The sequence below is a fragment of the Enoplosus armatus genome, chromosome 21 (genome assembly GCF_043641665.1).
Source record: "Enoplosus armatus isolate fEnoArm2 chromosome 21, fEnoArm2.hap1, whole genome shotgun sequence".
Taxonomy (NCBI): Eukaryota; Metazoa; Chordata; class Actinopteri; order Centrarchiformes; family Enoplosidae; genus Enoplosus; species Enoplosus armatus.
The window spans coordinates 11778011-11801536 of NC_092200.1; the positions used below are offsets into that span (position 1 = coordinate 11778011).

General features: G+C 41.1%; 1 protein-coding gene across 1 annotated transcript in view; it reads left to right on the forward strand.

Moving 5' to 3' along the window:
- Nucleotides 1-23526, forward strand: part of mllt10 (MLLT10 histone lysine methyltransferase DOT1L cofactor) — a 41129-nt gene that overhangs the window by 11918 nt on the left and 5685 nt on the right. Inside the window, exons 7-13 of the mRNA XM_070927969.1 lie at nt 701-790; nt 7981-8079; nt 8359-8695; nt 9393-9611; nt 10492-10965; nt 16704-16864; nt 20727-20844. Of these exons, the coding sequence (XP_070784070.1) occupies nt 701-790; nt 7981-8079; nt 8359-8695; nt 9393-9611; nt 10492-10965; nt 16704-16864; nt 20727-20844 (1498 nt within the window). The remainder of the gene's footprint in view (nt 1-700; nt 791-7980; nt 8080-8358; nt 8696-9392; nt 9612-10491; nt 10966-16703; nt 16865-20726; nt 20845-23526) is intronic.

Genomic DNA, 23526 nt, shown 5'->3' on the forward strand with positions numbered 1-23526 from the left:
GATTGCCATGTGACTCAGACAATGAGCTGTATGTGAGGCCAGAAGAGGAGGATTTATCCCACGATGCACCAGGTTGCCTTGGAGAGTCAGTTTTACATGAAATGCCAAAAGAAACACAGACTGTGGTCATAGATATGTACTTTTTGAATAGAGACTGGATAAACACAAGCCTTGATCTATGCCTGGAGGTAATGGCTGGCTGTAATTTGAGGATGTGGTTGGTTATCGCCATGGCAACAGGTGCTATGAGCAAGAGCAAGCTGGCTCGGGCTGAGATCGATAACCAAGACCCCTCAAAAGTGTCCCATGATGCCTCTTTAGATCCTAGTTTTGGCAAAGGAGTTTTAAGACAACAATAAAACACAACTTTTGATTGTTGGGTTTTACGGTTGCCCTCAATCCTGATATTTTCTTCGGGCTGTTTATGACTGCCTAATGGTTACATTTGGTCACTGAAAGTTGAAAAGGGAATGGTATTTTCTATGTATTTTTGTTTAAATATCTACTGCCACCATTCATTTTTAACTCAGTATTGTTTTTTGACTGTCTTTGAATTTTTAGTTTTCCTTGAGTTCAGTCAGCCTTTTTTAGTTTGAGTTTTGTTTATTTGTTATATCATAAGAGTTCGTTTTTTGTCTAATTTTAGCCTCTTTTCTTTGGACTTAATCCAGTAACCTGGAGTTCCTCTTTACCTTTTTAGCAAAGGAGCAGGGGCCGTGGTATTAGGTCTCAAAGCTTAAGTGACTCTTCCACTCAGTGTATGGATAGACCCCCAGACAAGGACAAGAAGGTAAGACAGCCCTCAGAACTTACCCTCTCTATGCCTCCAACCCACGACTGTGAATCCACCAAAAATATACGCCCTCACTGTTACATGCTCACACTGTGGAGGGACAAGAAAATACGCAGTAAAACCATTGATCATTAATCATTTTCAGTGGCTCTTATAATGGATCCATAACAAGCAGTTATGGAGACAGTCTTTGAATGTGTTGGCAGGACATTATTTATTATAAGAGTGCATTTTATATCAGAAGTCTCAGAAGACATCTCTTTGTTTAAATTAACAAGGCAAATAGAAAAAGAGGTGTGTGGTTTTGATTAACTATTGAAGACTCATGGTCACAACAAATACACAGCAGATATTTTTTAGGGCTCTCTGTGCTATCATACCATAAGATATTACATGTTGACAATTAACCAAAACCCCAACAAATGTCTACCTTGGGTCTTAAACATCAGTTACGTCAATTGATTTGATCAATGTGTCCTTCAGTTACTAAACAAGGCCTTTTTAATATCACAGAATTCCTTTAATTTGATGTCCGAGTGCTGAAATTATATTTTAAAGACCTAGCATGACTGGAGCCCGCCTACACCCACCAGTGATCAGGCCTCTAATGAATGCTACATCAGTGTGACTTAATCAGTCACAGTTGTTAACAGGACATGTAATCATGAGAGAAATCAGAATTTGCATGAGGTGTCAAGTCATCTGTTTTTGTTTTTTGGTCATGTGTACCGAGCCCTTATCAGAACAGAAGACAGTGCCCCAACTGAATTTGCCCTGTTTGCTCGCAGTTGAATTAAACCATTCTTTGTTAACGTGGTCATGAACATTTCTGATGGTTTATACTCCTCTTTAAATATAATAGGTTGTTAGAGATATTGAACCCAGTATAGCCCAATATAATGTGCTAAAGCAAACACATGACTGTCCCTTTACAGTTGAGCTGTTTAGAGAGAGCGTAGAGTTTTCTGTTCAAACTCTCCAAAAATGTGCCCTGTTTTTGACAGAACCATCTTCACTTACTTCTGGAGTAGTGGTCACTGTGAAGAGTTTACAGGATCCAAATATTGAGGCTGGGTTTGGTGTGTGAAGTCGGCTTTATCAAGCACTTAAAGCCAACAGGATTGTTGCATTGCAGCAAACAAAGGACGCTCATTAGATAAAACAAGCAAGCACAACTACTTAACATACTCAGACATGCCAGCTAGTTTTGTGTGTGTGAACGTGTGTGTGTGCACGTGTGTGAAAATATTTTAGCCAAGGGAAACTTGGTCCAGAATAAAGTATTGTATTAAGTAACTTCTCAGTCAAGTTGTTTGCTTACAATTCTGCTCAGTCATCGAAAATACTTTCCATCTGTCCCTGATATTCATGCTGTTATACATAATGCAGCAGAACAGTGCATACTAAGTGCGTTCGTAAAACCAATTACATTTAGGAAAGGGATTCTTTAAATCTGCATTAGAAAAACATTGCCTGTATCAACATTACAAACCAACTGTGATTCAATGCAATACATACATATATTAGCCGCCCGTTTTATACAGATGAAGTTCTGGGTGAAATCGGTTTACGACACGTCAGTACAACAACTGACATAGATATCATATGGAAATTTGACAGGGCTGCATAAAGATGATATAGATATTTCAGATCAGCTTAATTATACTAATGTTTTCTTATTATGAGTGTAAAAATAATACAGTCATAATAAATAATGAAAATGGTGATTATTTTTCTGAAGATGCGCCATAGCATTTTGTTAGCTTTCTGTCTTCCGGTTGAGGAAGGAAGAATGAATGGATGCATTTTGAAAGTGTCTCGTGGGCCTGCGGTCAGCTCCACCACTCTGAAACCAGGAAGTCAGCTCCACCATCAAGCTTGTTTTTGCCACCTGAATGATGCAACAAATAATTGCGCCACTTTCACTGAATGAAATGCTCATGTTCTGATGAGATGTTGCATCTATTTTTAGACCTGTGTTTGTGCACACAGCTCAGTAGAGATTTTGTTAATGATGCTGCGCCAAAAAGACTTTGATGCGTTGAGTTCCCTTTTCCATCTTTTTTCAGTTGTAGTTCATTGTTTTTGATAGAAAAGCATGACAGAAGACAATATATTTTTCGTTGTGTTCATTCATAAAGTAATTACTGGAATCTAAAGCCCCTCTGCCCCTGCTTTTGTTAATACTGCCTTATTTGCATCAGTTAGAGTACCCCCTTCTCTCTCTCTCACTCTCTCCATCCACATACCAGGTCAGAGATCAATAGGCTCAGGTGTGTGTGTGTGTGTGTGTGTGTGTGTGTGTGTGTGTGTGTGTGTGTGTGTGTGTGTGTGTGTGTGTGTGTGTGTGTGTGTGTGTGTCCACACATGCATTTGTTATGTGGTTTGGAGGCTCAGATGTATACCCACCTCATGTTAGACCCTGCAGTCAAACTACAGCAGGGGCTAAAAGATCCCCCACACTGGCCGCTTACAAAATGCCTGCAGGAAACACACACACACACATCTCCATACATACACACACAATGGCTGGTCAGAAATCCTGCAGGAAACTGCACAGGGGAATTCCTGCCAGGCCAGGGCGGATTATTTTCCCCCTTACTTCCTGTTCCTCCGTTTCCCCCTCGTCTTCCCTTGCCTCCCCTCAGCCCTCCTCCCCTCTGTGTCTGCACCCTCTCATCTTCCTCCTGAGGCCACTGCGTTGAGTTGTGAAGCATTTAAAATACATGTTTAATGTCAAATTTATCAAATTAACAGTCAATGCTTTTTCTTTGCATCATTGGAAGGGGCTTTTTAGTTGTTACGTAAGCTGTTCAGTGCATTTTAATTTCTTGTCTATGCACAGTCCATCAAGGAAATGTACCACAATACATTGTGCAGTTCAATGGGCAGTTTGGTGTTATGTATATGAAACAATTTAATCACCAGTTAGCAGAAAATTGTTTACCTATAGTTTAGATCATTTATTAATTTTAATCATTTATCAAACAAAAATGCAAAAATATTACCTGATTCCAGCCTCTCAAATGTGAGGATTTGCTGCTTGTCTTTGTTGTATTTGATTTGTACGTTGAATATTTTTGGCTTTCGGACTGGTGGTTGAAGATGTCAACTTGCACTCTGGTAGTTATTTATAGGCATTGTTCACTATGTTCCTTCATTTCATGACAAAATGATCAATCGATGGTTAAAATGGGACAAAAGGGCAGATTGATTGATAATGAAAGTAAGTGTTACAGCCCTAATTTCATTGTTAGTGACCAAATACAAAAATCAAAATGCCTATGTGCACCAAGACACTAAAGAAATTTCCAGGCACATATTTTTGGGACTGTGAAAATACAGGTATGTTAATCTCGTGAAAAGTGTTCAGCCTTCGACATAGACAGAGAGGATTTCAGCCCTCATGGATTTGCTCATTGCTTGGGAGTTTGTTGATAAATAGACGTGGCCCTCATCCTCTGCCACCACTTATATTTACCCCACACAGTCTCAAAGAGCACTCGGACATGTCAAATGATCAGGCTGCTAATGGTCAGCAACAGAGAAAGAGGGGAAAGGACACGCTGAAAGGCTTTGTCTCTGCCTGTATAATCAATTGACCTGATTGATAAGGGTGTGTCAGGGTTACATTGTGTGTGTGTTATGTTTCCCACGCCCAGTGCTTTGGGTCCTTCTGTGTGTGTGTGTGTGTGTGTGTGTGTGTGTGTGTGTGTGTGTGTGTGTGTGTGTGTGTGTGTGTGTGTGTGTTATCCGACCCTCTCAGCTCAGCTCTGTCCATCAACACCTACCCCTGGAATGTTAATGAAAAGCAACAAGGGAATCCCAAAGAATTTACTTGTCTGTCTCTCTCTCGCTCTGCTTTTCGTCTCATCATCTCTACGTTTTGTTTCCGTAGGTGCTGTTTAAGTTAACCTTCTCTTTGTAAAGTTGCTCACTCTATCCTGTGTTTCCCTTTGGTTAGCTGCTTTCTGTTGCAAGGTAGGCACTATTGTTTAAAGTCGACAAACAGGAAATTAGGGGTGCTCCCCAAAAGTCGACTGTTGGTCTGTCAAAGCAAGCAATTTGAAGACCTCCCCCTGGGCTCTGGGAAAAAACATTTTTCAGTGTTTTCTGACATTTTACTATATTGACTATACTCTTATTTGATTAATTTAAAAAATAATCACAGAGGTAAAAACCCCTTAACCAATAATGACCCGCCTGTCTCCCAGGCATTACAAACTCATGCTGTGCACCTAAACATTGTTAAGACTCTCAGAACTCTACTTTAAATTCTATTGGCGATCCCAACGTTTCTTAAGATACGAAATATGTCTTTTTTGGGCCAAATGTGTATAAAATGATGCACAAAACGTCTAGAATATTTCCATTTGTTGGAATGGTGCCACCGTAAAAATCATGGACTCAATATGTGAATCTCAATGTAAATATATAGCTTCAAAGGAAAGCTGGAACAAACTGATGCAGAATATGATACTGTGAGGCAACTAGGAAAAAGTTACAAAAGGGGAAAATAATTGTTAGTTGCAGCCCTAGTTCCAAGTTACAGTGGCTTGCAAAAGTATTCAGCCCCCTTGAACTTTTCCACATTTTGTCACGTTACGACCACAAACAGAAATATATTTTATTGGAATTTTATGTGAAAGACCAACACAAAGTGGCACACAATTGTGAAGTAGAAAGAAAATTATACATGATTAAAAAAAAAATTTACAAATAAAAAACTGAAAAGTACGGTGTGCAAAAGTATTCAGCCCCCCAGAGTCAATACTTTGTGGAACCGCCTTTTGCTGCAATTACAGCTGCAAGTCTTTTGGGGTATGTCTCTACCAGCTTTGCACATCGAGAGACTGAAATTTTTGCCCATTCTTCCTTGCAAAATAGCTCAAGCTCAGTCAGATTAGATGGAGAGCGTTTGTGAACGGCAGTTTTCAGATCTTGCCACAGATTCTCGATTGGATTTAGGTCTGGACTTTGACTGGGCCATTCTAACACAGGAATATGTTTTGTTTTAAACCATTCCATTGTAGCCCTGGCTTTATGTTTAGGGTCGTTGTCCTGCTGGAAGGTGAACCTCCGCCCCAGTCTCAAGTCTTTTGCAGACTCCAACAGGTTTTCTTCCAAGATTGCCCTGTATTTGGCTCCATCCATCTTCCCATCAACTCTGACCATCTTCCCTGTCCCTGCTGAAGAGAAGCACCCCCAGAGCATGATGCTGCCACCACCATGTTTGACAGTGGGGATGGTGTGTTTAGAGTGATGTGCAGTGTTAGTTTTCCGCCACACATAGCGTTTTGCATTTAGGCCAAAAAGTTCAATTTTGGTCTCATCTGACGAGAGCACCTTCTTCCACATGTTTGCTGTGTCTCCCATATGGCTTCTGGCAAACTGCAAACGGGACTTCTTATGGTTTTCTTTTAACAATGGCTTTCTTCTTGCCACTCTTCCATAAAGGCCAGATTTGTGCAGCGCACGACTAATAGTTGTCCTGTGGACAGATTCCCCCACCTGAGCTGTGGATCTCTGCAGTTCGTCGAGAGTCACCATGGGCCTCTTGGCTGCATCTCTGATCAGTGCTCTCCTTGTTCGGCCTGTAAGTTTAGGTGGACGGCCGTGTCTTGGTAGGTTTGCAGTTGTGCCATACAATTTCCATTTCCGGATGATGGATTGAACAGCGCTCCGTGAGATGTTCAAAGCTTGGGAAATCTTTTTATAGCCTAACCCTGCTTTAAACTTCTCCACAACTTTATCCCTGACCTGTCTGGTGTGTTCCTTGGACATCATGATGCTGTTTGCTCCCCAATATTCTCTTAACAAACCTCTGAGGCCGTCACAGAACAGCTGTATTTGTACTCAGATTAGATTACACACAGGTGGACTCTATTTAGTCATTAGGTCAACATTCGATCATTCAGCAATCATCAGGCAACTTCTGAAGGCAATTGGTTACACTCAGAGAAAAGGGGGCTGAATACTTTTGCACACCGTACTTTTCAGTTTTTTATTTGTAAATTATTTTTTAAATCATATATAATTTTCTTTCTACTTCACAATTGTGTGCCACTTTGTGTTGGTCTTTCACATAAAATTCCAATAAAATATATTTAGATTTGTGGTCGTAACGTGACAAAATGTGGAAAAGTTCAAGGGGGCTGAATACTTTTGCAAGCCACTGTATAACCAGGAATACACACTCAAACAGACTTCTGCCACCTTTGTCTCCTAGCCCCACAGCGTTGGTGTTAGCGGAAGCCAGCATGCAGAGAGGTTTCAGTGGAGCTGCTATCTCCAGATTTGGCTGATGAAGTCTGTTAACTGCCATTCGTAGAGGAAGTCTGGCTCAACTGTCACCAGCTTACATGCAGTCACTCCTCAACGAGACCCTCAGGGGAGACACTGAGTCCCATGTCAACTCTCAGGATCGCTGCATATTTTCACCGCATATCTCCCAAAGTGTGTCTGTGTGACTGCACGCATGCAAGTGTCCATGTAAAAGTGTGTGTGTGTGTGTGTATGTGAGTGTACGTGCACCTGTCTGCTCAATCGAATGTGCAGGGAGTCGTCAGGGTGCGGGGCGTGCGTGTGAGGTGTAAATGCGCTGGCACCCAGTCGCCACCTCAGAGGTGCGAGAGGAGGGTGGCGGCACGCGTGTGATAACAAGGGTGTAAATTGAGCTGTGATCGTCCAAGAAGCAGGATATGATTGGATGAAACGAGGAGACCTTGTGTGCTTCGGCGCGAGGCACTTAGACACACTCTGCTCTAAACTACAGTGTGCTGGATTTGTGTTGCCTCCTGCCCCTTTTTTATCTCTCTTCCGTCAGTCTCTTTGTGTTTGTGGATCTCCAAGCTTTCATCTCCGACTGAGCCTTTGAAATGCAATGCTCTCTCTTTCTGTCGGCCAAACACACACACACACTCTCCCTCTTCTGTGCTTATACCATAATAACTCATACTTTAGTTTGTTTTATTTTTGTCATCTCTTTGGCTTTAATCTTCCACAGAACACACCAGTATGTCTCCATATTCAGTATTTTCCCAATGTACCTAAAATGCAGTGGGTTTTAAAATAAGGGCTGTAGGAGGTCTGTTTTTCTCTCTTTGTCTTTATTTCTATTCTTTCTGTATCCTGTCTTAAAAGCTAATCAATCTGTTCCTCCTTTTTTTCCTATTCTCCATGCTCAGAAACACAAGGAGCGGGACAGGCACAAACCGAAACACAAGAAGACCTCCATGGACATGTCGCCCTCCCTAGTCCTTCCAAACATCATGGTCCCAGACAAGGTGAGGGCGCTTGGTGAATTGTGGCTGGGCTAGTTAAATATTACAGCAGGGGAGGCTGGTTGACTTTTTTTTCTTTACCTTGATTAACCATTGTTGCTCTTCTCACACATCTTGTCCCCCCGCTGACCTCTCTTCCGTTTTCGGTCCTCCCTTTCTTGACTGGCATTTATTTGATAATTTTCTTTCCCTGTTCCGGTGCTTCTCATGGTTCTTGTCCTCCCTTTCCGTTCAACCTTAATTTTTCATTGTTCTCCCTCTCTTTTCACCTTCCTCCTGCAGACCTACAACAGCAGCAGCTCAGTGGGAGGTGTTACCTCTCTGCCGGCACCCTCACAGAAGCGACTGGACGACGGCACGGCCCGTTTCACCACTGCCAACTTTCAAGAAGTGTCGTCCGCTCACTCCGGCGGCAGCTCCAAAGATGGCTTGGCTGCAGATGCCGGGAAGGTGGCGCCTGAGGTGAAGAACAAGAAGAACAGTGGCGGAAGTCATGCGGTGGGACAGAGGGGTGGCCGCAAGTCTCTCACCTCCTCAGGGAAACCTCTCCCCTCCGCTGTGGTCACCATGGCAACCTCTTCCACATCTGCCTCTGCTTCCACTGGGCCTTTCCACCAAGGTGAATTGATGGCTGTAAATGGTCCTTTATGTTAATTTACCCACAACGGGGAATTAACTGTGCAGTTAGAAAAAATGGAAACGCAATAACAAATCATCTGGTGTTACTGCTCTGCCCACCCACCACAAAACTGCAAGTGTGGCACAATTGCATTTCCAGCAGTGTTACTAAAACCCAAACAAGGGTGTGATTCATGTGTTTTGTGTGTGTGTTGTGTCACTTTCTGGATTTTGGCCAGACACCAGAGTGTTGTGTGTGGCCGTGATAACAGTGTTTCGTCTTGACTGGCCTCTGGCTCCTGTAATCGGGGGCCCTGTCTGGGATAAGAGAAACACACACACACTTTCAGAACATGTGGGGAGGTCAGGGCCTGAAAGGAGTCACACTGCACAGTGCTCACACTGTGCTCCTGTGTTTTGTACTATCAGAACCTTGAAGCTCTTGTCAGGTGTGTTTGTTTGTGTGTGTCTAGCAGAAACATGGTGTGTGTGTGTGTGTGCTTGAGTATCCATCCATTTGTGAGCTTTCAATGCAGTTGGTCTGTTGCATGGGAGGACTACATGACGAGGAAGGGCTGCCTCGGGCCGAGAAGATAAAATGCCTGTCTGTTTCCTCTGTGTTGCTTGCTTCTTCATCTCATTTGTCATCTTCACTTCTGTCTTTCTCTCTTTTTTCCACCTGTCTTTCTTTCTTCCAGGTCTCTTGTTGACCAGTGCCAGCAAGACGCCCTCCGCTCCTTCCTCCTCTGACTTCCTAGGTTTCTCAGATTCATCGTTGCGCCCTGGAGGCGGGACCACCTTCTCTTCCCCGCCATCTTTTAGCAGCTGCCTTGTGAAGCCGAGCTCGGAGGGCGGAGCTTCAGAGGGAACTACGACACTCTTTGGTTCTCTAATGTCCGCTACTACGGCCTCTGCAGGTAGCAGATGTTTATTTATGACAATCATCACTTATAGTTTTATTAGAATATGTACTTAATTAAAAAAATTTCAGTTTTTACATTTTTTGTGGTCACATTTTTGGTCTCATTATTACAGTGATGATGTTTTTAGCACAAATGCAGAACAATTGTTAAAGCAGCACTAATATTACATGTCACAGTCAGTTGACCAGTCACTGGAAGATTTGTCAAGCCTGAGATAATTTCTCAAGTGACGTTGCTTTAGTAATCTTGAGTTGGAAAACCTGCGTTACAAACTGCGAGTGCGGAGTTTGAAAGATGTGTGCTTTTACAAGTAAAGAGGGTTTAACAAAAGACGCTTACCAGGTTGCATTATGGGAAATGTTGTATCCAATGTTTTCCGTGCTTGATTCATATCAGGGACCAAATATCCGGATATCTCAACCTCTGCTACATCAACTTTGTCTCTTGAAAGTACTGCAACCCAAACTTAAATTGTTACTTTTAAGCAAATACTTCCTGGTTTCAGTTTCTAAAATGTGATTATTTGCTATTTGATAGCAAACACAATATGTTTGGGTTTTTGGACAGTTGGTCAGACAAAACAAGCCCTTTATGTCAACTTCTGTTCTGGGAAATTTATGATCTGCCTTTTTTCAACGGCTGACATTTTATAGACCAAACGGCTTATAGATTAGAGGTAAGGTTAGAAGTAATCAGCACATAAATTAATAATGAAAGTAATCATTAGTTGCAGCCCTAATTTACAAGAGAGCTGATGACGCAGGATGTGCTTTTCCTTTTAAAGTAGATTCTTTGATGGACATCAGGCCAACAAACACCAAGAGACCGCTGGCTTTAGACTTAAATATTCAGTTCTGCTTTCTTATCATTTCAGTGGGCGGGAAGCTGTATGAGAATTCCCACAGTCACACAGCTAGCGAGACGACAAGCCTCGGTGGGTCCACTGGCTACAAACGGCCCCAACCCTCCAGCTCAGGGCCGGGGATCGGAGGAGCAGCGGCAGGAGGAGGGGAAGATGGAGTGAAGAAGAAAAAGAAGGGCAACTGGCGAAACCGATTTGGACCTTGCTTTACCACGGATGTGAAGCCTTCAGAGCCAGCTCCCTCCCTGACTCTCCCCACCTCCTCCACAGCCAACACCGCCTCCTCCACGGCCTCCCCATCTTCCTCTTCATCCTCTACGCTCTCAGGCCGGCCGGGCTTAGTTTCCAGCAGTGGATTGGGAGTGGGAGGAGGGGGAGAGAGGGGGCTTGGGGTCATGGGTGTCGGCGGTGGGATTCAGAAGTCCCCATCGCTCCTCAGGAATGGGAGTCTGCAAAGTAACAGCGGCTCCACAACCACTGGGCCAGGTGAGGACGACACAGCAAGTGAACACACACAAATCACAACAAGGTTTCACAACAATGACGAGAGTTTTTTAAAGCTCAGGTCTCGCAGATCTCACGATGAGAAATACTCTCTTAGATCCCTCTGTCTGTCAGCTGCATTTAGGAAATTATCTTCATAATGTTGCTATAGCTAAGCAAATGAATAGCCAGAAATGATAAAATTGTTGTTGGCAGCTAAAATGAGGAAACGGGCTAGTATAATTCAAGATTTATCAGCCGGTTATGTCCTGTTAGACAATGAAGTAGTGTCCCGTGGTGCTCACAATAGTGTCATCAAAATGATTAAAAGGGATGTGGCTCATATGTGGCATTGTTGTAGATGTTTTTTGTTCTGCACCTCCAGTGCCTGACTTGTGGAGCTTTCTTTGCCGTTCATCACTAAATGCTGATGAATGAAACAGAACATGTTTGTGGATTGCTTCTGTGCAGCAAAGTATTAACATTACCAATCACAAATGGCAAGGATTTGACACACCTTTGTAATTTGCGCCTTGTGTACGTGTGTGTATGTGTGTGTCAGAGTGCGGGTCTATGTGTTACTTGCTCACACACGTGGAAGTGGTCTGTATGGTTTTTTTCATCGTGTTCAGTTGCTTGGCAACTGTCTTTATGCGTTGGAGTTCCCCTCTGCTGATGGAAATGGCTCAGTACAGCCCACACATCCCACATCTCCCCTTTCTTCCAGCATTACCACCCTTTTGTTGCTCTCTCCTGCCTCTCAGCTGCTCTCTCTTACCTGCATTCTGCTCATTCCTCAAATCCTAGTCTCACCTGTTGATGCTTTGTGCAGTTAAAGGTGTACGTGTGTTTGCAAAGTCCCAAACCCAAATGCAAATGAAGAAAATGGATGTTCTCATCAGGTCAGTATCCATCCCTGATCATTAGGATCAGCTGATCACATACGCTAGGCTCTTGTTTGTTACTGAGCCTAATTGTGATTATTCCTAATTCTGAAATATTAATATACTGTATTTTATCAATTTCAGTACTTCTTGTTAAATTATGTTTGTCCTTAACCTTCAAAATCTATGCTAAATATTAGACAATACCACTCATTGCAGCATTCATAGAATGAATGAACACTGAATCAGTATTGATATCTTGTTTTTCCTTATAGCAGTATATTTCTCTAAAAGAATGAAAATGATGTGGTTGCTAGTGAAATACTCTGATTCTGATCAAAACATTTGTTTGCTTGGTATGACTGTCTCAATCTAGGGACATACTTTAAATATACGTAAGTATAAACTTTAAAATCCTAAACCAATAAAAAAATATTAAATTATTAAAAGTTATTTTATAGTGACATCATAGCATTATGCCAGCCATTTATCAGTAACCCCAGTTTAATGGGGTTAATTGAGAATGCCCTCTACATATATATTGCTTTTATCAATTTTATTTTACATGTTATTAAAGCAACTTTAAATTCAGCAGTGAGACTTTTATCTGTCTCACACATTAAAAAAGATTATATCATTGCAAGCCCTCAAATGTATTGCACAGTTGTGTCTATCCATAAATATTGATATTCAGTCATGCCTTCAACAGTGTGCTTAGTGGATATTATATGTTGTCGTAGCTTTGAGCATGAGTTGGTGAATTAAACCTGAGGACTGGTGCTGTTTGCATTCTGAATATAATTTTTTGCAGCAGTGGTGGTTGAGGATAATTTTGTTTGTGATTCCACATCCATCTCAGTTTTTGGTGCTAGTGCTTTTCCCTACAGCAGTGGCGTCATTTGTGACCACAGCCGGTGAAAGAAGATAGGGAAAACAAAACAGTGGTGGTTATGTATGGCTGTGCATTATATGTATGTCTGTGTCTGTGTCTGAGAATCGTGTTCTTCGTCCAACTGTAAATATTTAGCTTAGGGTTAATGCAGGGCAGTAATGAGGAGGATCTTGGCGTTTATCTCCCTCCTCCATCCTGTCTGCTGACTCCACTGTGCTGATGGATAGATAATTAGCCTGATAGATATGTGTTGGAGGGTGGGGAGAGCAAGGGGTTAGATTTTGGCTAGGTTAATGTTTGACGGCAGGGGGGTCACTGATGGGACGGACGAGGTGGTAGAGCCCACTGGGGGAGGAAAGATGTTTGGTGGACATCAATTTATTCAGGCCAGTGGGAGTGTGTATAAAAAAGAACAAGAATAGAGACTAGAAAACATAAGATGCTTATTGCTGTTTATTCATGTATTGATTTGTTTATTTATGTGATGTTATTTGTGTTTTTTTCTTATCCCTGTAAAATTATAATTATCATTTGTAAGGAGAAAATACTCACTGAACAGGATTTCATTTAAATACCAAATTAAGCTTGTTGGTGAGATATGAAACCTGTACTTGCAATTTCTCCCTTACATCCTGATTAGTGAAGTGTGTCGTTCTAGTGCCAGTAAAATACATTTCTGCATTAGAAGAAAATATTTGGAGATTCATGAATAAAAACATATTTGGGCAATGTGAAATTTTACTTTTCAACGTTTTCAGGTTTTTTTTTTTATGTAATTACATTTTTAGTTGACAATTGTGAGCACTGGCGGATCTAGCTTAAAAATATTTTCGAGAACAGGGAATTCATCCAAAACTAAGATTAGTTAGCACTTGAAGCCGAAGGAAAAACAAACACACACACACACACACACACACACACACACACACACACATGCAGAAAACCTCTAACAAACAACACATCTGAAAATTGGAGACAAACAATTTCAAAGTGACAGCTCTTTCATGTACATTAGAAAATAAGTAATAAACTATGTTGAATAAGTATATGGTAAAAAATATATATATTTTCAGTTGAATTTACAGTGGTTTGTTTCTACCTGCCTTCTCACTGCTTATAATCATGGAGACTCTTGAATGTGGTTTTCCACCCAAACTGTTGTTGATTCTGCAACTGATACAGCTTCATCACTTGATGGAAAACCTACATACATTTGTGAGACATGCATACTGACAAACACACATACTGACATGGACGAGCACACGCACACAGTTACATTGACTGCTCTCGGCTTTGCTCCCTCTACACATTGCTGTGATGTTTGAATACATTTCTGTTGTAGCTTTGGTGGTAGAAAATTCTCAGAATAACAAATGTCTTTCTGTTGCCACGATGGTGCTCAGTGTTTGTCTCCACATTCCATGTTTAAACCCTGATTAAATGACTGTCTGCAGGGTCTTTCTACAGGGCCCCAGTATTTAGCATTACCTACTTACATGGACATTTCCTTCTAAAACTGAATTTGGAGCAAGTTGCTAGTCAAAACACTGATTCAGCTGTTAAATAACAGAGTATGATGCCATGCGCTTGTTTTTTAGATTGGACTTAACCCTCCCTAAATAGACAACATAGATTTCCTATGGAGATAATACCAGCTTGAACTAATCAAGGTGGATATTTTTGAAGCTTACAGATGTACTGAGCAGGAAGGGAAAAGGAACAGGAAGGTCAGGCAATGGAGGCAGTTGTGCTTCGGGGGCTTAATGTTATTGATCATACAGATAGGGTGTACGTTTTACAAGCTCAGGCTTGTGTTAGAGGTGTGTGTGGAGGAATGTTTTTTGCTTTCTTTATCTGAGGGGAAGTTTTAATTCCCATCAAAAGCAGTAATCAAATAATGATCAGTTTGTTTGAACACACTTCCAAAATAGTCTTCAGTAACTATGAAAACCAGCCTTGTTGTTAACTTGATTATACACATTTTTCAGTTTATTTAATTTTTTAGAATAAGCTTTATTAATGCAGGGGTTGCAGAATTTTCGAGTGGAGCACATAATCCTGCTTTTCAGTTAAAACCTGAGAATCACTAGATTTGGAGCGAGAAGGTTCACGCCTAAAAGTAGAAATATTTAAAATAAATGAGAAATATAAATATAATACAGTTAAACTTTAAATTAAAGTATAACCAATTTACACATTTGTTGAGAAATGGCGTTAACATTTTAGCTTCAACTTTTATTTCCTGCTTGCTTAAAAAATCAGAAAAGCACAAGCTGTTTAGTTTGGTTGTTTAATTCAGGAAAATAAATGAAAACATGAAATTAAGTCAAACATTCCTCGCGGAGCATTAAAAATACAACATTCTGGACCATTTTAAATAACCTCTGTATTGTTACATAATAAAGTCAATATGAATTAAATTAACCTGTATTTTTCTGCTTTTACGGTCGCTGCTTTTGCACCTTTGTGTGGAACTCGTTTCATCAATGGCATGAGCTAAACTCTGGTAAACTGTTGGTTTGGCCTCTAATCCAGCTGCTGAAAATCTTGCAGGAGCTTGTGCCCCCTGAGTCACGGCAGCCCTGCTTTGGGTATCAATTTTTCTGGTGCATATTACAAAGCGTTATAAATAGTATGTAGGCCCTTGTAGTGTTCGTATCTCTCTCTCTCTCTTGCTCGCCCTCTCTCTCCCTCCACCCCTCCCCTCCTGGCACAAAGATCTCTTGTTCCCCCAGTGAATGTGTGCTGCCCTGAGCCATTCAGGCTTTTGTGGGGCTGAGGGGCCCCCCACCCCTCCTCTGCTGGGGTCAAAGGGGGGCAGGGGCAGGGCTTATCCCTGGTTAGTGGGAGGGAGGGGGAGAGAGAGAGGGAGAGAGCAAAGAGATAAGAGAATGGAGCATGCGTATGGGTGTGTGAAAATGGAGTAATATGTTTGGTTACGTGATTTATAACAAATATATTTTGCAAGATAGTATTCAGGATTGTTAATTAGCTGAATAAAATTGTGTATTTTGTCTGAGTTAGTACAAAGCACACATATGGAGGGAGAAAATGTTTCCTCCCCTCTCTTCTGTCCCAATTTGTTAAAGCTTAGCGTGAATGATTTGTGTCATCAGATTTCTGCCACTTTGGGTCACCAGCTCAGTGTGTGTTTCTGTTTATTATTATAGTTGGAGTTTTTACGATCATAAAGAAACCAAATTATATGACTGCATACTCAGGCAGGCCTACGTAGGTAATCATGCATCACATTTGTTAATTTTATTAATCATGCATTGAATTGGTTAAAGTCAACAGATCTGCACCTTGTTTAAAACATAATTTTAGTAATTAGACAAGTTACAGGTGCTCCCATTCAAGAATAGAAAAAGTAGCATAGAGTTAGAAATGAGAAGTATGTACAATATACGATAAAAAATGTATAAAATATATACATTTACAATATTTAAGTGGAAAAAATATATACAATAACTATGTATGTATGTATATATATATATATATGTGTGTGTATTGCACTGGTATAAATAGAGAATAAATAAGAAAGAAAACAAACAGGAGCGGTTGTAACAGGCTGCATGCACAGTCGGCGCATGCGCACTATGCAACTACTACCGCTATACTTTCATTGTGAAAAGACCCAAGAAACACAGATAATGGAGAAAACAGATATTTCACCGCTGTGGTTGCAATAGTTTTAAATGACAAAAGCAAAAGCAGAGGTGTTACTGATAACATAACATAATAACTGTGGCTCAGTGCCACAATACCAGAACCCCGAAACTGAAGCTAAATGGAATTCAGCCATCATTCATTTTATTATTTACACCTGTGCTTTTCATACTATGATGATTATAGTCACTGTAGCATCAACTGTCAAACAATATTCCTCTTAGAATTATTTGAATAGTTGAATAGTTTTGCATTAATATAACTGCTTATGTCTGTTATCTCTGATTTCTCCACAGGTGTTTTCTCTGGTGCGGATGGGTCATCATCGGGGACAGTAGCTGTCGCTGTGGGCGGAGCCAGCTCTGAGTTGTCACAACAACAGCAGCCCACGCCTTCACTAGCCCCTCCCTCTCCATTCACTGCCACTGCACCGCTAACCAGCACAGCCTCCACGCACGTGAGTCCAAATACACAACCTGTGCTAAAAACTCCCTGTGCTAAAATGCCCTTCTCAGTCTCGCATTCATGAAAATAGATGCTCATTAAACACACACCATCTCTCGCTCTTTTTCTCTCTCTCACACACACATGCACACCCTCTCTTCATTCAGCAGCCTCTGCATCTGTCAATTCACCCACATCTCTCGCATCTTTGAGCTGAAGTGCAGATAAACTGTGGGAACACAAATAAACCAAAGCACACTAATTAAACGTCTTCAGCATCAATCTCTCAGCACTATTATTAATCCACTGCATGTTAATTATGTGTGAAATGTGTGTGTCCTGACCTTGTCTGGATTGTGTTTTTGTGGTTTATGTAGAGCACAAAAATATATTTTTTTGTTTTTTTTCTGTGATTCGCTTGCCTAATTTAATAACCATTGACCTTAGTGAGCATGGTCTGTATTATAATATTAAGTGATGCATCATTATTGCTGTAAATGTACAGGAATTCAGAAAGATAACACACATGGAAATATTGGAAAACCATCCAGAAGAAGAAATTCAGTGTCCAGTATCTGGAAAAACCACCTAGGCTATGTGATATTGTAATACGCACTCACTATTATGATTTCCATCATGTCCCTTAATGTGGAGAACAGCGGGGGGAAAAAACACTTTGGGAAAAGCAGTCATTCACAATGCGTTAGGTCAGAAGGTGAATCCAGGAAAATCCCTCCTTTCTTGTATTTATTTGAAATGTTTGGGAATTTTTAATGGCCATAAGATAATTTTAACAGTTGTTTTTTTTTTTATACCATTTTAAACGTATTCCCATTTAAACCTCTGATGTTGAAGCAACAGTTTAGCAGGTTTATCCAGATCAAAATGAATCAAGGTGATTTTCAAACTTTTAGTGTAATAGTTTTTAGTGTGTCCCATTGGCTTAAATACGCTTATATTCAAAAGTGAGGGCATTGACTCGAATTTGATCAGCTCAACCCCCTGCAGTAATCACTGCCCCCTTCTCCCAAAAAGAAAATAAAAAACTAATCTTCAATCACTGACCCCAGTGTCCGTCCTTTCAAAACCTCCCCAAAGACCACGCTCTGTCTCTGTCCACCCAACTCCATTTTTTTCCCCCGTGTCCACTTACCACCTCTCTTTCTCTTTTACACACACACACACACACACACACACACACACACACACACACACACACTTTCTCACACCCACACACTTTCTCACACCCTCGACCTTCCTTCTCTCTGTCCCCATCCATTTCTCTTCTTCTCCCTCCGTTGTCTTGTGATGTAATGACATCTGACAAGCACCACAGTAGGGATGGAGGGATAGATGGAGGGAGGGAGGGAGGGATTGGGCCTGTGTGTGTGTGTGTGTGTCCCCATTTGGGTGGGGGGGGGGGGTTGCACTCATGGCTTGAATTCGCCGGCCTGGCCTTCATCTTGCCCCACTCCTCTCTGTTCAGCGCACATTATAGAGGTCGGGAGGCCCAGGAAAGCACAGGATATCACGCCTGTTTGCAGCATGTATAGACGAGTTTGTGCTGTGGCCGTGTGTGTGAGTCAAAATAGACGGAAAGAGAACAGCGGAAAGCCAGAGTGAGGAAGACTTTAATAGAGAAAGAAATTTTTTTTTCCCTTCGCTCTATATTGTTAAAAATGTGTGTGTTGCACGGCTCTGGGCATCTGGGACACACACATACACACACACACACACACACTCCGAATTGAGGCTGCAGAAATTACGCAACTATAGAAAGACGCCAACAACAGGCTTCCCTCAGTGAATATGTGTGTGTGTGTGTGTGTGTGTGTGTGTGTGTGTGAGTGACAGAGACCATTTGCTATTTTCAGTCTGCTAGCAGACTCCCGGCCTACTGTTATTGGCCATCAGCCCAGGACAGAGAAAGGGAGTGCGAGAGAGACTTTGAATGAAAAATGAATGAAAATGAAAAATGAATGTTGATGGGAAAGGGGGCAGGATTATGGCACTGAGGGGAGGAGGAGGAGGAGGAGGGGGAGGAGGAAGAGGAAGAGGGGAGGAGGGGGGGCGGGGGTCTAGAGAGGAGTCATTTCAGTGAGGAGGAAAAATGGATGGAAGGTACAGGTTCTTTCTTCAAATGTAAAATCTAATAGTGGTGGGAATTTCCAGGATGTTTTCCAGATTTTATTACTTTATACAAACTATTTCTGTGAATTTGTAATAGGAGATTATGGCTTTCTAGTTTTTTTCCCAGGGTGCACCCTAATTTTCAGCAAATGGTTAAGACCGTCTTCACAAGCAATAATTGGGGCAGAAAGGCAGGCAAAGCTTCACACTGATGTTTTGTTTTGTTTTTTGATATTTTGGTATTCGGGTCATTGATTTTCAAAACATTTTTCTGTTTTCTGCTCATTCACAAAAACATTTTTTTCTCAGTTTTAATGCTGATCAGAACTCTCCTCAGTCCAACTGCAGAAGTGTAGGAAACCAGACTATTCATCTCATCTATCCCTATAAAATTGTGTTTCGACAGGTGGTCGTAGTTTTTTCTTGTACTCTTCACCAACCAAAGCAGTCAGCCATTTTGTTGTTTTAAATAAACCTGATTCCCCTCCTGATGCTCCACCCTCGCTCTCCTCCCTCTAACCCCACCCCACCCTTCACTCCACGGTCCTTATTTGGGAAATGCCTTAATTGGATTAAACTCTATGCATCAGAAACACTTTGTCAGCATGTCAGTGTACTGTCAGGGTGTCGAGGCACTCTGAGCCCCGTGTGTGTAACAGAATAATGAGCTGTGGATCCATAATATTTCGTTGTTTTTTTTGTACGTGAAAAGATAGTAAAGCTTTGTCAAATCCACATTCAGACATTTATTTTCCTCTATTCAAATAAGTTTCACTGGCATGAAATAATATGTAAATGCTTTGTGACAAAGCAGAATCAATAGTAGAGAGCAGAGTATTGAAATTCTCAAATCAGATCGATTCTCAGCTTTGGGCTCATTAAATGTGTAATAACATGCCAGTCAGACCTCCAAAAACATGTAGTACAAATAAAGTACACACTTAAAGCCGACTGGCACTGTAAAATACACATCAAAGAAACACACATGACTATGCAACAAATAGATGACATTGTTTTGCTACTATTCAAGAATTACTTTTAAAAGTAATATATATTGCTAAAACAACAGACACAAAATTAACAGAAATAAAACACTTTTGATAATCAATTAAACGTTACTAACTCTTAATTTGCTGGTTTCAGAATTTTCTTTTTGTTCTTCTCTTTATCGTTGTAAATTCAATTGCACTTTCGGGCTCTGTAAAATTGTAATGGGCATTTTTCACCATTTTGTGATATTTTGTACACTAAACTATTAATTAATAAATTTAGAAAATAATTGTCAGATTAATATGTAATGAGTATGAGCCATTAAAATAATTCATGAAAACAATCAGTTGCCAATTGTTGCCCTAAAATCATGTGTATGTAATGAAAATGTCTAGGTTTTTGTTTGTTCGTTTGAATGCACATGTATATTTCCACTATTTTATAAAAGCAGTTTGCCACTTAATACATCGCATGATGTTTATTTCTCAAGATTTAATAGCTTCCCGTGTGGCATCCTGATAGCCAAGCAGCTAAGACACATAGCACATAACTGCATTGTGGGGGACATTTGTTGCATGTCATAGTCCTTTGTTTCCTCTCTTTCTATAATATCAGCTATCCAATAAAGGCGAAAAAGCCTAAGAAATCATCTCAAAAGAAACTGCTCATTAAGTGATTATAACTAAGATTTAAATCACTGTGAAACATGGCTTCTTGTGGCTTATCCTGGTCTGTATCTGTGCCTCTGTCTACAGGTGACCGGCCTGCCAGGTTCAGTCTTCAACCTCGCTCCCTCCCACATGTTCGGTAACAGGCTGAACCCCAACTCAGCCATGGCAGCACTCATCGCCCAGTCCGAGGCCTCACCAGCAGGTACGGCAACTTACCTTATGTGGCTGTGTGTGTGACAAAAGTATGCGTGTGTGTCAGAGAGAAAGAGAGGGAGATAATGGATAGGTCACGCCCCCTTGGCCCCACAGAGAGGTCAAGGGTCAGCGCTCGTGATATTTTCAAGCTCCTCCCACTCAGCTCCAGTAACATGGCGTGACCCCCCCCCCCCCCCCCATCTTTTCTCTCTGTGTCTCCCACACAAACAAATACAGCACATCAGCTCACACATATATAATTTACACGTAAAACATAGAAGTCTCCTCTAAGCTGTGGCCAGTGTAAGAGGAAGAGGAGGGTTGTGTTGAGGTAGTGGTGTGATAGAGGAGCAGAAGCTCCTGCTGGAGAAAAGAGGTGGTTTGTTGTCTGTCCAGAGCAGAAGAGCTGATGAAAGGAGTAAGACGTGGCTTTAGTAATCAGAGTAGCCACTTCCTGATAGAAGACATCTGGTTGAACAGAGAGGAGAGAAGCAAGAGAAAAGAAGGGAGAGGAGGAGGAGGAGAGAGCGTTAAGTGCGAGGAGGAGGAAGGTAGGTAGTTCCTGCTGCCGGTCAGCAGTCATCAGAGCCAGATCCACCCTGACCTGCAGGTCAACTCACTAATCAGCCTGAATGACAGGGGGCCACTGGGTGTGTGTGTGTGTGTGTGTGTGTGTGTGTGTGTGCGTGTGCGTGTGCGCAACAGAAAGACATGAGACAGACACAAGCAGGCTTTGTATAATTCATGAAAAAAAGTTTGGTGGTATTGGAAACAAATTGTCACACCATAGTGGTGACTTTATCAGAAAAATATTAGATTTTATATTGGAAAAATATTAGATTTAATTCACCAAGTAGAATTTTAGATGTGTACATTAACATGGAAAAACAAGCATATTAATCAATTATTTGATATTAGATTTTATATTTATTAGCGATTTTTCAAGCACAAATGTCCCACACTTTCTGATTACAGCTTCTCAGAAATGAGGATTGTTTGCTTTTCTCTGTTTTATATCAGTGTATATTAATATCTTTAATATCAATATCATTATATCATACATTATCAGTTAATCTGGCAATTACTTTCCCGATCAATCGGTTGACCATTTTTTTTTCTGTAAAATGTCAGAAAATAGCAAAATATGCCTTATATGATTTGTCAGGTCCCTAGGTAACCTCTTCAAATGTCTTGATTTGTCCAACAGCCAAATCTATTCAGTTCAGTGATTATAGAGCAGCAAAAAGCAACAAAGCCCATTTAAGAAGCTGAAACCAGAGAATTTTTGACTTGAAGGTGACTGAAATTATTGATTGTTTATCAAAACAGTTGATTGACTTATCATTATCATCAATAATAGAAATGATTGTAATGAACCTCTGTTAACATGTCCTTGTATAACTTCCTCACCATGAAGTTATGCTCACAGTCTTGTACAGCACGTGTGTGCAGCTACACAAGCGTGAAGCTCTGTTTGTGAACTAGTAAGGGTCATGTGAGCACAAACGTGCAAGGTGTGCGCGTGTTTGTATGCATGTAGCCTGTTTACTTTGGCAGCGGTTGCTCTTTGCTTTTGAGTGTCTGGAGGGAGAGGGTTACGAGAGAAAAAGGACTTGAAAAAGAAGGCAAGCGAGGGACTAGAGTGGTGACCTGGTAGGGGTAAAAGCTGGGATTGACTGTCTTAAGTAGAGGGGAGTTTGTGTGAGTGTGTAAATGCAAACGTGTGCGTTTGCATGTGTGTGCATGTGTGATTCATTACTCCGACTAAGGAAAATGAAAAGAAGCGTCTGGCCACGGGCCCAGAGGGAGGAGTTAGAGAGACACTCACAGAAGGTAGAGGGAGGGAGAGAGAGAGAGACATGCACATACAGTTTGAATGAAGGCTCGTGTGAGAAAGAGATACAAAGGAAGAGAGACAAAGTTTTGTAGGTTGCAGAGACACAAGTATTATAATACGTCCACACTGAGCCGGCTAAATTTGAAAATGAAAGGCGCTCCGTCTCCACGGTGGATAAATCTGAACACAACAGCAATGCGTTTTAGTGGGGATGAGGACAGAGTTTTTGGAAAATGATGTACTGTAAGCCTGGTCAGGGCCTGAGTGGCAGCAAAGTTGACCCTTACTTCCTCATTGTTTGTGTGCCACAGACCCCACTTTTGTATGTGTAAATCAACGAATGCAACAAAGTTTTTAAATACTGCATGAACGATACATGAATGATATATTCCTTTTGTTTGCCAAAAAAGTTATTCAGACAAGTGCAGTATGTGACTTACATGTATGTTAATTAGACCTGAGTCTTATAAAACTGCTATAAAAGAAATCTTAATGGACATATGAATGGACAGTGAATTTGGCAGTGCTAGTGCTGCGTAAATGTGCTGTCAACACCAATCACAGATACAGAGGATGTGAAAATCCATTGTATTTCACTATGTTTTACAGCTGGAGTCATCAATTCAAAGTCATGTTTATAAGAAATTCTCATATAGTTGGTAAATGTCATGAAGCATCAAGCTTATAAAACAAAAAGATCATTAGGGTTAAGAAAACACCCTCTCTATGATCACTCATTTCCAATGCCAATACAGACAGTCACTCGATTCATTAAGCTGTATTTATATTTATTTTGTCTCGGCAAAAATCGCACAGGAGCTGCTGATCGGCTTGTTAACAGGTAATATTTAT